This window comes from Phallusia mammillata, chromosome 6 (assembly GCF_965637545.1).
Source record: "Phallusia mammillata chromosome 6, kaPhaMamm4.hap1.1, whole genome shotgun sequence".
Lineage (NCBI taxonomy): Eukaryota > Metazoa > Chordata > Ascidiacea > Phlebobranchia > Ascidiidae > Phallusia > Phallusia mammillata.
Genome location: NC_137257.1, coordinates 21,278,201 through 21,295,662, shown reverse-complemented (window position 1 = coordinate 21,295,662; position 17,462 = coordinate 21,278,201). Strand labels below are relative to the sequence as shown.

Here is a 17,462-nt window from a genome sequence, read left to right as displayed (position 1 = left end):
TTTGAAACCATTGGGTAAAGTAATAGCTATTATTTATTACAAAGGTAAAGTTCTATTCATGTGTAACAGTTTTAAATTAAATGCTGTGTGTGGTTATGTCTTGTTCAATTGCAAACCGTACCGGGATTCCGTGGTGGGATTCAGCCGGTTTGCAGCGGTTCTGAAGAACCGTCTCACTAATTTTATGAGATCAGTGAACTGTTTAGCATTACTGGGTAAAGAAACAGACCTGGCTGAAAAATATGACTTTTGTGATAGAACCGGCTGACAAAAAAATTGAATCCCACCACTGACCGGGAACTAAATTACCGAAGGTTGATACTAAAACATAATCCAGATAAACCTAACAGCAGTCAAGCAACAAGTGATAGTGACCTAACATTCAAAATTAAAATTACTCCCGACAACGTAGCTTAGATTTGTATAAGCAAGATATTTATTGCATTTATGAATGATTAAACTCTCTTTTCATTATTTTTACCAGATGGCGGTCGTAAGCTGATTGCCGCAAAGTCACTTGTTAAATATGCTGGAGTAAACTGCAGTTGCTGCATTGCATTCGATTCAACTATTTTGAGTGACGTTCGACGAAGATTTTCTCGACTTCGTGCCGAAACTTTTCCACTTTTAAAACAGGTAATTTTTATTACTTTATTTCATGAAATTTAAAGCTAAGTGCTTACCTTGCCATTTGCTCAAACAAAATTGCTCATTTGTTGCTTTGAACTAAATTTTAAATGCCGAAATATGTTGCTTATAATTGATGATTTCATAACGTCATCTTCAACTGTTCACTGCTTTTCACTGTATTAGTTTGTGTTCATTTGTATAAAACCAACTATGACGATTGCTTATTATATGAGTGTACAAAATTTGAAGTGCCAAACTGAAGTGTTTGCCCTGATGGTGCAAACAGTGATGGGTAAAAGGTCCGAGAAAAAGCTTTCTGTTTTTTTTACCAAACCACATTTTTACTTCAAGTTTGTGTTATTGCTAGATGTAAAGAACTTCCTGAAAACATATATTTGAGCCAATATCAGCTGAAATAAACCAGATTAGCATAACGGGATGACCTCATTGCCGCATTAGCATTACCTCATTGCCGCTAGTTTCAAGAACCCCCATGACATTGTAGTAATGATGTAATGTGTAAGAGTCAGCTGACAGCCTCCAGCAATCTAACAATCCTCTGAGCGTAGGAACTAGTTGAATTTTAGCTATCGCCTTAGGCTGTTCGGCAAACTTCGTCTGTCGTATCAGTCTGAAAAGTGTCATTACCAAATAAGGTTCATCACCATTCAAGTTTATCCTTTATATCTAAAATATAGCCGGCAGCGATGTTGCCAAATATGGTTTGACGCTCAATCCATTTTTTCCTCAGGTGAGCTGAGCTTTAGATTTACTTCACCACGACTTCTAAGCCAGCTGTTAGTGTTGACATTATCTTTGACAATAGCTTGTGGTTAGTTTTCTGTGAATTTTGATAATCGACAGACCCTTCCAATTAGTATAAGAAGGATGCAGCGGTCAATGCAGCTATCATTTTATGCAGACAGTCAGCAGAAGGCCATTGAAAGCGAAGTACAATGTGAAGAGCCAAGTGACAACTGTATATTATTTGGTATGGCCAAGCATGGCAACATACTATTTATTCATTTTTATGCAAGTTTATATTTCTTCTTTCTAATCTTTTTTTTGTTCTCAAAATGTTTGCATTTACTTTGTTAATGTTTATCTGCAAATATATATTTGGAGTTTTCTAATTGATTTTGTGTTACAGATGGACACGTGGCATCTAGTACTATTTGTACTAAGCAGAAAACCTTCAATTTCATATACAAAGGTAACAAATTTATCTATTAGTCTAAGCATATATTAAGTTGAGTTTGAAATATATGTGTATGTAGTACAAATTGAAGTTTAATTGGTCTGTATTTATACTAGGGCAAAGAAGTGAAAATGTTCTTAAAAAAGGGAATGGCGTTGCTTAAAAAACATTTATGTCGAAAACTGGCAATATAATATACGAACATTTACAGATCATGCATTGCTGTGTGTCCAAAAATGTCTGTTGGTTGCACCTGCACATTTTAAGCCCTGCTCCTCTTACCATGCTAGCCACATTTTAAATAGAAATAAATAAGTAAGCTAATTATTGCATTTACAATTGAATTTTGAAACCCGATTTTAGTCCACATATTTATTTTCTATGGTCTCGTTCTGCTTACACTACATGGTATTTTTATAGATTTACAAAACAGCAACTTTATTGAGAGTCCTCTTAAGTCTATGGGTTCATTTAAGTTACAGTTTAAATTTACACATGCCTTCTTATTTAAGACTAAATAGATGTTGGTGAAAATAATTTGGGCTTTTTTGTGTGTTTAAAACATCTTATGTTCTTCCATCCACGCTTTTAACCAGTCTTATTCTATTTGCTTCAAAAAAGACAATGTTTGTTGCGCTTTTTTTACCACAAGTGTTTTTATTCAATTTTGTTGGAAAGGAGACTTTTGCGTTACATTTGTCTAACTTAAGTTTTTGGCTTAACCAGGCTTGTGAATCAGGCTGTTATTAACAATGCAAACGTGGTTATGTAGCAAACACTACAACACCATTATGATGATGATCTGCTGTCAAAAAACGCTGTTTGATTTCGTCATAGCCAGTAAAATAATCGATTGTACCGTTGTATGTTCTGTGTAGCAGGTGCAATGCCTTAACGCAGCATACATGTTGCGGTTTAAAACGGGTGATTCATGCGAAAAAAGCGGTTTATGGCCGTTCTTTAATTTCGTTTCGACTCCTTTTGTGCAGCGGTTTTCAGTTTTGCTTTATCTGTACCACGAAAACTGTGTTTTGCGGTCTAAAACGCAGGGTATAACTTAGCTTTTACTGGTACCGTATCAAATTAAGACCTAGTTACAGGCTGTTTGACGAAGTTTTTGCGTTTATAAAGATGTATTTTTTAGTTCGACAGATGCATGTTTGATAGTGACAAGAACTTTCCTAGTTAAGCAAGAGCATAAATAAAATGCCAATACGACACATATATATGGCAAGCGTGAGCTTCTTACGGACATTGTTTTTCTATTTCAATTTTGATAGAACGGGCTTCGTATATTTAAATCGAATTAGTGATTAAAACTAACCCACAGGCTATAAAAACGTCGTTAGTCTTTACCTTCGTACAATTATTGGATCACAATGGCAAAGCATTTAACATGGTAAGGTATGTTAGTGACCTACAAATGCCCTGAAATTTCGATGAACGTTTAATTGTTGGGCACTTAGCTTCGGTTTTGTATTTCGATTGTAGCAATATGCGGGCAGCGCCTCGAGGCTTGAGATGGAATACTTAACTGATTGCACCAAAAGCTTATTGCTTCGTTTGTTACGAATCAGCGGTGTATTGGTTTATCTGAGTCAGAACATGGGTATTGGATCTTGAGATGCTTGTTCTACCTTTAGGCAATATAAACCACTGCCAGAATAAGTGCTGCAGTTTTGGTTTGTTAAATACATAGCATTTCGTTATGAGTTCATGTAGGTGTGTTTAGTTACTGTGCTGATTTGATTTAGGCCGCTAGGGTTGGTTGCGGGAGTTTCATAACTTTTTCAGCTTTGTTAATTAGAAGTCAGGTTATCAATAAACATATACAGCAAACCTCGGTTTATCCAGGACCGTTTGGACCAAAAAAATGTCTGAATTAGGTGAAGATCCGGTTTATCAGAAGTGGACTAGTTTAAGCCTTACCACATTACAAACCATTCGTACTTCAAGTTTGTCCGAATTGGGCGAAGATGGGGACTATCCGAATCCAGTTTAACCGAGGTTTACTGTATATATGCGCAAAAAACTAGAATCTCGGAAACTCGTCTTAACTAAATCATATAAAGTTGTAACTTACTAATTGTGGAAAATCGCGAGTCAAATGTGGAAAATTCGCTTAAGGCAAAACTGGGCGCACAAAACACAATAACAGTTAACTGTGTGTGAAAATGAAGTAAATTAGCTGATTTAATTCAAAATCGTGTGAAAATATAATTTTGGCACGCACACTTAGTACATCGTTCTTGTGTATGTTGGTGAAAAGGTTTCAAAAATATTTTAGAATTGGCTGATTGAGTAAAGTGATTTAAAATCCATGGTTTTAAGCGCTTAAGCATTTCATATTAAAAACAAGTTAAATTTCTGTTCATACAAACCAAAAACAACAACTACAAAAAAATGAACGATGAAAATTTCGCCCCAAATAGAAGTTGTTCAAACGTTTCGGCAAATGCTTATGCCATCATCAGTGATATCGCATGTCGCTTTTTACGTCTATTTGGGTCGTTATTTTCAACATTAAACTTATAAACCGATCCGTATGTAGTGTTTCAGATGATTTGTTGAGATTAGACAAAAATGCATTTAAAAGTTTGTCCCATCAATCACTGGTGGAGAAACGGTCATAACATTTTATGAATTAAACCAACTTTCGCGTTGGTATTCAACGATCTAGTCTACAAACAGACATGAATACATTACCCTAATCTCCACCCACAAGTAATGATGCAAGGCACTCTATAGAGGAAGTACATTACGTCTAGCAAATGTCACCTTATGTATGCCGACCACACCATAGGAAAGTCTTAATTTCACTTCTGCTCAAGAGTGACAGTCGCGTGTGCTGTACGTGTCGCGTTTTTGTATAGTGATGAAAGTGGTTTTTACATGTAGGCCTATTTAATAGCTGTGTTTCGTAGTAAGTGTCCCATGACATGACGCAATAAGGTAAATATGGGCGGTCAAAGTTTGTATTGATCAGTATTTATTACCTAGTACATAAAACATGCCTCGCACAATCAGAACTCAGTCTTCTAGCAAGTTTAGACCACCCCAGCAAATCTCTCTTTAAAGTGCAATTTAAACACATAGGCCTGTAAAGATTGCACAAGCTTGACTTACGTAGCTTGAATTGCAATCCAGTAACGAGTTAGCGAGTTTATATAACTTTCTGGTAATTGCTTGTAACGGTTTTCACGTCTAGTGCTTCGATTTGCTTCGTAATGGACTCGTGACAACTTGCCTTGATCGCTTACTGGAATTTGAGTCTTTTCATCAGGTGATCTAGTGCAGGTTTACACTAGCCGACATCTGTCACATTTTTGTGGGTTTTGCTTTGATGTGTTCCCTCCTGTTTTAGTTTTGTGCTTTGCATAACTTTACTGTAAGAAGTAGTTAAAATAGAGGTTTAAGATTACAGCTTTATGTGAATTCAATCATACTTATACGTTAACCAAAAACTTTGAAAACCTTTAAAATAAATTTGGTGCTTGCATTTATAAAATTGGTTTTAAAATTTCGCGTTTAAAAAAGGAACTATAGAATATCTGCAATGTTATCTTTGACGGTGGTACTAAAGTTACGCAGTCAGAATCTAATCGTAATTCTACGAGCTTTCGGTTCAAATTCAAGGTCAAAAATATCCCTCCTAATTTCGGCGCCTATCCCAGACGTCTCCCTTTTTTATGAAACCGAATTGATGCCAAAACAAACAACTTGCAACAAGCCATCACGTCAGCGGAAAAAAATATTCTCCACTTCGTTAATAATTCAGTTTGTAGCCTACTTACCGCACAAGTCCTTGAGAAAACCGTGGGTTTTAGGGGTTTACAGTGCCACGTTTTGACTTGAAATTTAACTAGCGCTGTGGTATATCGAGTTAGGTGTACTGCAGTGTAAGTGTAAATCTAAAATTTAGGCCACAGAAATGTAAAATATTAAATTTAACACAAACATTTCACTACGATAATGTGTTGTAACATTCTCACTAACGTGCTGTAAAATTTTGATTTCTGTAAAGTGTGACGCGAGTTAGGAAAAGTCTGCTAAAGAGTGCTTCTGGCGAGGAATGTTTTTCTTGTTCGGGGGTTAGTAGGACTCGATCATTGACATTTGACGGCAGTTTTTTTGGCTCAAGAAAAAAAAAATACTGTAGGTTCGGATTATTTGCAGTTAAATTGCCTTCCAGGGCGCTTTTAAAAAGAGAGCAGTCAAAAATGTCAGCTAGCAAACATCGTTAAAACGAAAGTGTCCAAAGGTTTCAGTAATTGGACGCCTTTACAGACCCCGCCTGGGGCATTTTATAAGTAACCTTGTTGCTTTCGTTGGAGTTCGAGCTATGGTTGTTGACAAGTGTTTAAACACTTGAAATGTACACCAAAGTCATGAAACCTGAGATGGATATTTTGAACAAAGTTTCATCATCAGTACAACACGGCCTTCACATTCTGTGGTAATATCGTTTTGTTTGCGTGCTGTTTTGCCTGAGTGGGCTGGCGTAAAGGTGGATTCCAGTTTCTGTTTGTTTAAGCTTAAAAATTCAGGCTAGTTTCGTTTTGTGTGTAGCTTACTATGTAGTGTAGGCCTACACATGAATGACCGGACAAAACGTTGATGTTATAATATTTTATGTCAGTTACACCAATCAATACAATCTGCATATAGTTGTGTTTGGACTATTTTAATTTATTCCTTATTCGAATAGAATTCACGTATTCTGCATTGGTTATATTGAGTATAGCCATATGTTACACAACATAATATATGCATGAAAAACGCAAATAACCTTTAATCGGAAAGCGAAGGAGACAATTCATGGATGTGTTTGCATACTTTGCGGTTTTGCGAGACGCGACATATCATTGCAGTGATTTGCATTCATTTGTAAATGTTTGCAAATTACTAATGTAGGTAAGCCTATGGATTTCGGCTAACCTGCAAACCTACGTAATTAGCCTTCTAAGCTAGTTTGATTCATTAGGTTAAGGATATAAGTATAAAAGCGAATTAAATAAGTTAAAGGTGTAAAATTGGTTAAAAATTATTTTACAGAAATTGAACATACACCACTTATGGTCATTAAAATAGATTAATGCTTTTAAAGCTTTGAAACAAGCATAAACTCGAAACATGATCGTATCAAAACGTCAACTTTTTTTCTCGCTCACAACACCGTTTCAAAACATTTTCCCTCGAGAATAGTTTTGTGGTTTATTCGTCAATATCAAGTTACATACGACCGACCTTTAATAAATACCGTCGCTTCAATACGTGTGGAAGTTAGGCCTACTCAGTTCAGCAATATAGCTTTGTTACTTGACACCAAATTGGCTGTAACACTGTCGACAGGAATTTGAATCCATGTAAAGTTTGAGGACACCATAATAGCTTCACAGTGTCGAATGTTTCTAAATAAAGGCCACTGCACATTTGTGTGACAAAAACGTATTGTTTGTTTCTGTATTTGTTGGCCAAATTAGAGTTTGGTAATGGAATATGCCAATTTGCCGCATATGGTATTGATACATGCATATGTGGGATTCAAATTTTTTGTCAACCGGTTCTATAACAAAAGTTTTTTTTTTTTCAGCCGGTTCTGTTACAAAAAGTTTCCATTGACAGTAACCAGTAATGCTAACCGGATTACTGATCTCATTAAATTTCGTGAGACGGTTTTATAGAACCGGCGCGAATCGGCTGAATCCCACCATTGGATACATGCAAGCTTGATTTGCAGGCCTATAATCTTAAAAACAGTAATCCTACTATTACAACAATGTGGTAACCAATGATCTTGCCTCTAAAATCATAATCTCGGCCTCTCCTTCTAAGTTTACTTAACCTGTGCCGAAATTAGAGGTTTATATTGGCGGATACCAGGCCGAAAAATCGACCGACTATAGCCTAATACGTTAGTTCATCCCATGTAAGAGAGATTGCACATCGGCAAACAAGAGAAGAATCGATCGAAAGAGGCTAGTGCAAATGGGTTCGTATCGGAATCTGTGGACAAAGGCCATGCACGCCGAATCGAAGGTTATATTGGTAGCGTGGCGATTGGTTGAATTCATCGTAGGTATATAGACTGCAGAATTATGACTTCAAAGCCTGTCTGGTTGTTTGTGTGTATATGTTCCAGTTTCGGGGTGACTCACATGATAAAGGGAGGTAGCATGAAACAGGAAATAAACAGACGGTTAGATAGAAATGCCCTGACGCGAGTTTACAGATGCAGATGAAACAATAGCTTAACGTGGTTGGATAAGACAAACATATGTGTATCTGGAAACTCAAAGGCATGTAAATTGCAGACTGTGAATTAAGATTAACCCGGTGTAGGTTGCGTTAGAAATACATTTCGTCGTTTGTATGTTGGCATGCCATTGATTAGAGCAGAAGTGAAAGACTTATCCAAGGCGGCATCACTGGTTGATACAATATAGCGCAGATAATCTGGATACAAAACAGTTGTTGTCAGTGAAAATTCAACCTGCAGCTTGGGAATCATGTTGGACAGCAAGGCCTGTTACGTTTGCACACCCTTCATTCTTACTCGGCAATTGATCGACCGTTTCTCTGGTCCAGTCCCCTCTTGCAGTAAATTATTCATACGTTCGCCAGCTCTGCGTTAATCCTCTGTAAATTTAGCTCCACCAGTCGATCATCCTGTTGGAGAGCGGTAGGTTGCAAAACCCGATTTACTTAGTTGAGTTGTCAAATTTAACAGGATGGCTTTATGCTGCAATAAGCAACGCAATGATTTGTTTGTTTAGGGCCTAAACTTCAGCCTGTTTAGCTTAATAAAACGCATTTTTGACTTAGGGCCAGTGTGGTTAGTGTTAGTATTTTCTTGAGTCAAACTGTTTAGAATGGATTTTTGGTTGATATCGCTCTGTTGCACAAAAAGTTGAATCTTGATTGTGAAATTGTCATGTTGTCTTACGTTAACTTTGTGTTTTGCCTCGGTGTGATGCTTCTTTTCGCACTACTGTACAATAGCCCAGTTATAATCATAGCTTTATTTACCTTGCGTAAATTCCATAACAATGTGGCACTAAGACAGCCAATATACATAACCCCGTAGGCGTAGTTTTTCTGAATGCTTGCAGACATAAAACAAACTAAAACCACAACCAACTGTTCCGCAAGATTGTAATCCAGCCATCTAATTTCCTGAACACAGAAAGCTAGTTCAAACATCCCGTCACAGTTTTTTAGGATCCCGGTGTTACGGGAAATGCGTTTCGACATTGTTGGTGTCAACTTCTGAGCAACGAATTAAAGCCGGCGATATTGCTTACGTAGACTAGGAACAGGATGGTGGTCGTAGTGTTTCCTGTCTTTTGACTAACGTGTGAACGATGAAGCTGTCAAAACTAGTTAAGCTACTGCATCGCTTGTCTGTTTTATCACAGAAAACGATGGTTTCGAAAGCTCTGTATCGGACAGATATATACAGAGTATATGCAGAGTCTTTAAATTGGCTAAACGAGGGTCAGCAGTGCTGAATTAACCATTAGGCAAAGTAGGCACGTGCCTACAGGCCAGTCAAAAATCCAGGCCACTTTACAACAACGATCTTTGTGACAATGAATTGGCAACACTAATAATTCTAATTTTTTAGTTAGCAATCCTGATTTTCGGGCCACTTATAAAATGTGCCTACAGGCCAGCAGACCCTTAATCCGGCACTAAGGGTCAGTACAGCTTAATGGTTGCTGTTGTGGTAAAAAGTGTAATTAAACGACAAATTTGTCCAGAAAAGTGGAAACCAGTTTAGTAGGACTTCGTCTGTGTCTGCAATATACAGCGGTTAAGTCAGTTTTTTGTTTACATGAATGACTCATATGTACACCCAGGCCTTTCAAATTTATAATTGATGTTTTGTGAGGATACCTTTGCTACCTCGTGTTGTCATGTCAAATAGGTTATCGATAATCCTTTTTCAGAAATTCGCGGCCTTTGGAAATGCCGCCACATGTTACTTAAGACATAACGCTTAACTGTCAGTCGTGTTGACAATACGAAGTCGCCTTTACAAGTGCTGAAGGTCGATTACTTAACTGGACTATAGGCAGGTCAGGCAATGCACATACTATTCGTACCATGAGGATTTGCACGAACTATTGAGTGTGATTTGTTGTCAGGTCTAAAATCGATCATTATCGTTATAGCACAGCTTATAACTTGCTTGCTATTCAGTATAGTCTTAACAATGCAACATTTAAACTGCATTGTGAGCTTTACCAGCTGTTGGGTTTCAGTTTTACAGGAAACAGCTATTTGTCTATAATACGTTAGCAATAAAAACGAATAGCCGTTTTTTTGCAGAACGCGCAAGAAACTGATGTCGTCAGGAAAAAAATTAATTGAGTCAGCGACCAATATAGAGCGCTTGCAAATTAAAATTACCCCATTGAGAAAGGGTAACACATTGTGTGTGACCTCTAACTATATCCTGTTAGCACAGCAAGAACTTTTCCAAACACCTTGTAGTTTTTACTCTACAGGAAGGCTAATAGTACAGCGGGACTAAAGTGTGAACCCAGCAGGCTACCTGTGAAATACACGTCGCTTTGTAAATAGCCTTTTGCTGTTGCCAAAGCGCGAAATCCCGTTTGCTTATCATACAGACGTTTAAAGCACAAACTTGTAACGGCGATGATGTATTGTAAAGAAGTACCATCTGCAAAGTTGCGTTTATTAAGTAGACGAAATTAGTGCAAATTTGCGTTTCAACAGCATGCGTGTCGTTTATTTCGTTGTTGCAACGAAATTGTTTTAACAAGAAAACGGTTGACTTTTCAGGAACAGAACCGCTTACAATACTGCTAGCATAAAAAAGATACAAGAAGAACCAATTTCGAAGTAATCGCGTTTATGCAGGTGGCGAGAAACAATTTTATATCACTAGGCAAGATAAGTTTATTTACTCAATATGAGCCTGGCAGCGTTGCGCCTAATTGCGGGAAGGTAGCGACGTGGGCTAAACCAGTTGGTAAACGAGAATCAAAGATGCCCAATAAGAAGTGGTTTCTCTGTACTGTCAAGACGTTTCGTCTAGTCTTTAAGGCGTCTACTACTTGCACTGTTTGTGTGCCATGATATTTCAGGGCGTTAAATATTTTAAAAGCTGTTTGTATTGGCCATCTGTCTTGCAAATGTGCGCATGAGGTTTAATGTTCCTCACATATGGTGAGCCTGTCTTGTTTGAAACTGGCCCAGGGACTTGTCTGTTTGAAATATAACATGTGGTTGTATGTATTGATGGATTTAAAGTTAACTTTTATCTGGGCCCATTGAGGTGTGTTTCAGCACTAGAAGTATTGTGTCCGTGAATGCTCTGTGAAAACTGTTAATAACTTTTTGTTGTGATTGCTGGTTTGTTTGGTAAAAGCAGAATTTAAAAGCATTTTTGACCTGCAACTTAGGAAATGGCTGACATTAAAAGAGAATACCGTTGTTGTTTCTTTGTAATAAATATTATGCTTAACAAGAGTAATTTTGAGTCTAAACCTACAATCTCTCACAATTTATAAACTGGGTTGCCTTCTTTTTGTGTTATTATTTAGTTATTCTATTGTTACAGTTTATAGGGAATTTGGACTAGAATGCAGAATGTTGAAACCTATGGTAGCAGTTTCGATGAAGACAGCATAAGGCCACTGATTCACGAGAAAGAATCAAGTTTGTCCAGGAAGGAAAAGAACTTTGTCCAAGCGATTCAAATGTTGGAAAAGGGTTCATCAAATGGGGAAGCCCCTGTCCAGTTACACAACATGTCTGTTCATTTTGTAAATGGAAATGTAAAACCTTTGTTGGAGCAAATCAAGGATGATGTTTCAAATGAAGTGGAGGAGGTATGACAAAAAACACACAAGTTTGGTTAGATTTTTGGAAATTTTCTCTCATATTTTATACAGATATTCAAAAGTAAACCTTAATTCAACTGAAAACATGAAATAGTTTAAACAACCCTTTCCATCAAATTTTAACAACAAATTAAAAAGCTTCATCATTTTAATTAAATTTCTTTTATAGGTCGTTATGACAGAAACTGCTGCTACAGAGCAGGATTCAATTCAAGTTGAAAATGAAAAGGTTGACACAACAAAATTAAATGAAAGTAATACTACAAATCAGCCAGAAGGCAGTGCAAGTGAAGTAAAACAGCTAGTTAAAGAAAAACTGACCAAAGTATCAACTGAATCTTGCACTGGACAAAGGACTGAGGCACCAACACGATCTAATACATGTGAAAATTGTGGCCAAGAGCTAACATCGAAAACTACTGTTAAAAAGGAAGAGATAGACAAATCTCCCTCTGATTCATCTATTTTTACGTGCAACATGTCCACAGTCAGTGCAGTAAGTTGATTTTGATGAAATGTCATTCATAAATTTTAGACTTCCTCTATCTATGCTGCCTAAGTATCCCGTTGTATAATCATTAGTACATTATGTTGCATGAATGGTTGTTTTCGAAACATCTAAGAAATTATAAATCTATAGTTTTAACATTGGTCTTTTACAATATTATTTGGTCTTTTAAGAAATATATTTGTTTACAAGTGTGCATTTTTTGTTAATTGTCCTGTTTCAATGTTTTCAGGCAAGCTTTTGTCGCATTTGCCATTGTGAAAGCGGTGCTGAGGCCGGCCCACTGATTGCCCCTTGTAGATGTAAAGGTACTTTAGAGTTTGTTCATCAGTCTTGCCTTCAACAATGGATTAAAAGTTCAGGTTGGTTATCAAACTGTTTTGTTTTCTATCTCAGAGATAATTGAATGCGCAATGTTCACCATAAGTCCCCTGTCAAGCTGCCTGTTTTATTGCAAGTCCTTGGAATCATTTCTTATTCGATTTTTGTTTTGACTTATGGGGGGTTGTGTCATCAAACTAGTTTAACTCTTCTAGGTTCCACTGTGTTACAGCAATGTTGTTCAAGTTTTCATGCTTAGAAAAATACAAGTGGCCTAGACAGGAGTAAAATCCACAATGTTGTGAACATAGGGCAGCTGTGCCAACCACTTTGCAATAACACTTCTGTAGTTGCTTTTGTTCATTGCAGATCATTTTAAAATGCTCTATTACAACACTTTTGACAGAATGATTTGGTGTTAATTTTATGTTGGCAATTTAAGGCCTAAATTAGCAGCTTGTAAAGGGGAAAATGAATTTTGAAATCCTAAACTGCATTTGTTTTTGCAGATTACAAACACTGTGAATTATGTGGTTTTCATTTCTCCATGAATTCAAAGCTCAAACCCATTACAAAGGTAAGCCAGTATTGTGTATCATTGACCCTTGTCTGTATAAATAGGCACTATGGGTCATATTACCCAAGTATGCAGCAGGACCACTTGCAATGCTCTAAATTAATTCAATATGAAATTACATACCAGTAATGTGGCAAATGCATATAGATCCTACTACTAATAGATATTATCCTTTATAGATTTTAAGATGTGTTTAGTTGTGTGATAGTAATATACTTTAGTAACCTAGTAATATACTTTGTTTTAGTGGGAAAAGCTGTCCATGTCAACAAGTGAAAGGAGAAAAATAATTTGTTCTGTTATGTTCCATGTCATTGCTATTACCTGCGTCATTTGGTCACTGTATGTTTTGATTGAAAGAACAGCAGACGAGCTCAAAATGGGTAAGTTTTTCAGCAACCCTTGTTAAAAATGCTATTTTAAAAGCCCTAAATTGTACATGTTACAAATTTAAAAACGAAGTCCAAATACAAATGGGAGAAATCAGTTTTAAATATGTTTCATGGTATGATTGTGTGACCACTTTAGATAAACAAAGTAGTACAAAGATTAGTGACATCAAACACGGTTAGGATATCCTTCATGTGTTTTGTATACATACACAAACACAGGTGACAAAGTTGTCAAAATCAATTTCCCATTTCCTTAAACATAATGTTTCCTGGTGTTGACATTGTACTTTTCGTAACCTCTGAACCCTACAACATTTACACAACAAGTTCAAAACAATAATACCTATACCCCTTACGACATACCTGAAAAACACACACACTAAATCCCAACTAACAACAACAATTAAGCCAGTTTCCTCTGTGGTTTATGCCCAGTTGTGGCATTGAACAGAATAGGTGAGGCATGGCTTTTTAGCCTGTTGCTCCCAACAAACTGGTTTGCTGTTGGATGGCTACACACCAATCTCTCGTCACCAGTTGCACTGATGAGACCTTATAGGACAATGTGCACTGTCTGCAGCTTAACAATAATATGCATCTTTATAACACAAAAATACAAAGCAGCCATTCCTTATACATTAATACTGTTTGTTTATGTCAACAGGTAAACTACATTGGCCGTTTTGGACGAAACTTGTTGTTGTGGCAATTGGCTTCACTGGTGGTCTGGTATTCATGTACGTTCAGTGCAAGGTGTGTTCCTATGTGTGGTTATGTTTCCTTAACAGAACATGCAAATAATGTTTTTAGCTGTTCCCTAATGCATTTTAATTTTCTGTTGGCAGGTTTATGTTCAACTTTGGAGACGACTTAAAGCATTCAATCGCATTATATATGTTCAAGATCAACCTGTTATTCCCAATGGTTGGTACTGTTTAGTATAACTTACATTATAAGTTGTTGTTTTTTCAGTAAGGTAAAATAAAAAATATTTTGAAATTATTATGGTATATATTGTCCATATTTTTTTTTGGGTAATTTAAAAATTTATTAGCAACATATTCTTTTTTTGGATTCTAAAAATATTGAACCGTATTATTACTGTCACTATTTGCATTAACACATGTGTGGAGACCCATTCGTTTTTGGAATGCAAAACAATTATGTTAGTAGATTACATCGTGTCAAGAGTAAATTAGTAAATACGATACAGAAAATACAATTTGGCAGCATATAAAAAAACACCTTTCTAGTTGTCTTTGGCCACAGACAACTTGGTTGACTCAAGAGGTTGCTGAAAAAAATTCAGTCATGTTATGTGAATTTTAATTTGGCAATTTTGCCCTTTTGTAGTAACTTCAGCCGCTGGCAACAACAAAAACTCTGGAGAACAAGCTCCTTCATCACCTTCCACATCATCAGCCTCAAATAACAGAGATGAAGTTGTAGTGGTTGATGTTTGTCAAGAAGAAATACCCACTGTAGTTTGAAACTTCAAATGTATCAATACAATCTTGAAAGATTCAAGTCTTGAGGCAATCAACCCAAGCAAAAGGTCTAAAGTTTCAGCAAAAATCGAATTTAAGATGAAAATGCTGAGAACTTAAAAGTTGGAAGATAATCAATGCTTCAGAACGTTACCAAAGTTTCACAAGTTTTCTGTTTATGCTAGTTTCACTTTTGTGTGTGCAGCTTCACCACCAGCGGTTGCTTTTGTGTTTGTTGGTTCCAAAGTGTTCCCATCTAGCTATACAAGGTTGTATATTTTTGTTCTGACTGTTGAAACCATATGTTACCTTTTTTCTTCACAACCCTATGTTTATGGTTTGCTGTGCTGTAATGTATCCAAGTAAAACATGTTACTTTCACCTAAATAAACGCATTGTTTTCTTGACTTTCGTGCTACTGCTGTTGAAACCAATATTAGTTATTGCTTTATACCATGGTAACATATTCCAATTGTTTCTGTCCAGTAATAACTGTGCTTGCTGAATATTAAAGGGTATTTTTATGTTGTTTAAGAAATGCCTGCTCTTGCCTTGTTAACAAACTTGCAATGTTGTAGCTAACAACCTTGTGTTCTTTAAATAGACATGTTTAAGGTAGTGGCACTTGCTTTACTATCTATATATATTAATTGTATGTAGTAAACAGGTACACTTTTAATCATGGTATTCTTAACAATGACTTCATTTTGGCATCTTGTTTCATAAGTCAAATTCACACATTCAGTTTATGGTACCATTTTCTACCAACGAAACTTTTATGTGTGCTAACACTTTACGGAGCTGGCCTCCTGTTTAATAACTCAATCGGTAACTTTGATTTCTATTCTGTCTTGTTTGTTAACATGTTCATGTGCTGTATTTATTTGTTACTTGGTTTCTGTGTTATTTTTTTGTGGTGTGTCTGTCTCTGTTTATCGGTGTACGAATTTGTGATTGTCATCATAACCTTAATTATCAAACTTACTCATTTCTGATTATGGGAGATTTTTGGTTGAGCAGTTACCAGAGATGGTCTATATACCAATCAAGCATGGAAATATACTTTCCACAGAAACTCTGTTTACGAGATAAAAATGAAAATGTACGAGTCATTATATTTTTTTGGGAAAAATGCTACACATACATCTTAGTAGGGTGAAATTTCTTCAGTGTGTTGTGTTAGCAGGTATGCAGTTATGTACATTTTAACACAAGTAGGAACAGTACTGAGTTTGCATGCTGAAATTCTTGGACTTTACATATTATTCCAGTTTATTGCAACTGCTATTCTGATGCATACTTAAACTATGAGCAGTTTAGAAAACACATGTATTGGCATATTCTGGTTAAATTAAAAATGCACTGTAAAAAAGTAAAAAAAACCTAGGCAAATGAAAGTGGCCATTACCAGGAATCATGTGTATATGTTACTGTTAAAGTGTGTGTTAGGCAGTCATACCTGAAAAAAAAACATTACAAGCATATTCTCCGTTGATTTGTGTTCTTTATGTCAACAAATCGTGGGTTACACAATCCTCTATGACAGGTTACTGCTTTGGTTTCTTCTAAAATTGGAGTTTATTGCTCCACCGTGTTAACTTATGTTTTTGTATCTTTCTATATCTAACCAAATCAAACATTGTAAAAGTGCTTGTCTACGTATAAACCACAACAGTACTGTGCTGTCCTTGTGGTTTACTTACAATGAATGGAAAGGGTGCAAAACATGTATATGCCCGGTATTTATATTTGGAAACTTTGTTTTTGATGTTGATTGTTTCTTGTACTGTGATGTGGATTGCTTGTCCTGTTCTTAACTGTAAAGGAACAGCTTGTCTATATTATGTTTTTTTTTCCAACAAACATGGTAGCTTGATAAGAAGTGTTTTTTTGCCAGGAGTGAAATAGGTTTTTCGAGTATGATTGCAATTTAATGGAGAAAAAGTCCAATGAGAAATATTTTTTGCCAAAACAGACATAAAATACAGAGCCAGAGCAATTGCTGCAACAGTGTGTAAAATTTGGGACAGAGGTTACCACTGCGGATAAGTGGTAAGCAAAACTGCTTTGTGCTCACAAGTTTGTGGATTCCAATTCTGTCTCAACCACTTGTGTTTCTCTGTGAAATATACTGAAGTGGCATTGTTGTGAAACAGTGGTTCTAAACCTTTCATGGACCACGCCCCCCTCAAAGTATATTTTGGGCCTCGTAGCCCCCTTTAAATAACAATGTAAGATATGTGGCCCTCTGCAAAAATTTAAATTTCAAACTCATTGTGAAATTCGGTAATAACTTTGGATTTGAACAAGTCGAATAGAGTAAACAACAAACTGTTAATGTGACAAACCTCAAAATCAATAAAGAGTGTTACGGACTAAAGATATTTACAGCACACACTCAATTCTGCCCATTAGAAAAGAAATGACTTACTGATTTCTAGTGTGTGTTTCTGGTGAGGCTACACCCGTGGCCC

The 17,462-nt window shown here is 36.3% G+C and overlaps 1 protein-coding gene across 2 annotated transcripts; it reads left to right on the top strand.

Moving 5' to 3' along the window:
* Positions 1-491: 491 nt before the first annotated feature.
* LOC145232602 (E3 ubiquitin-protein ligase MARCHF8-like) lies at positions 492-15,983 on the top strand. 2 transcript variants are annotated; one of them, XM_080097263.1, is made up of 10 exons: positions 492-636; positions 1,781-1,843; positions 11,421-11,691; positions 11,873-12,199; positions 12,444-12,573; positions 13,042-13,109; positions 13,357-13,492; positions 14,166-14,254; positions 14,347-14,425; positions 14,855-15,983. In XM_080097263.1, the coding sequence occupies exons 3-10, from the start codon at positions 11,443-11,445 to the stop codon at positions 14,989-14,991; spliced, it is 1,215 nt and encodes a 404-aa protein (XP_079953389.1). In that variant the 5' UTR covers positions 492-636; positions 1,781-1,843; positions 11,421-11,442; the 3' UTR covers positions 14,992-15,983. The 2 variants fall into 2 exon arrangements, with proteins under 2 accessions (XP_079953389.1, XP_079953390.1); XM_080097264.1 differs by lacking the exons at positions 492-636; positions 1,781-1,843 and having other exon boundaries at positions 11,603-11,716.
* Positions 15,984-17,462: the final 1,479 nt, after the last annotated feature.

Coding starts and splice junctions, on each gene's coding strand:
- LOC145232602 (XM_080097263.1), top strand. CDS start 11,443: ATGCAGAATGTTGAAACCTATGGTAGCAGTTTCGATGAAGACAGCATA. Junction 11,692..11,872: donor TTTCAAATGAAGTGGAGGAG/GTATGACAAAAA, acceptor TTTCTTTTATAG/GTCGTTATGACAGAAACTGC. Junction 14,426..14,854: donor TCAACCTGTTATTCCCAATG/GTTGGTACTGTT, acceptor GCCCTTTTGTAG/TAACTTCAGCCGCTGGCAAC.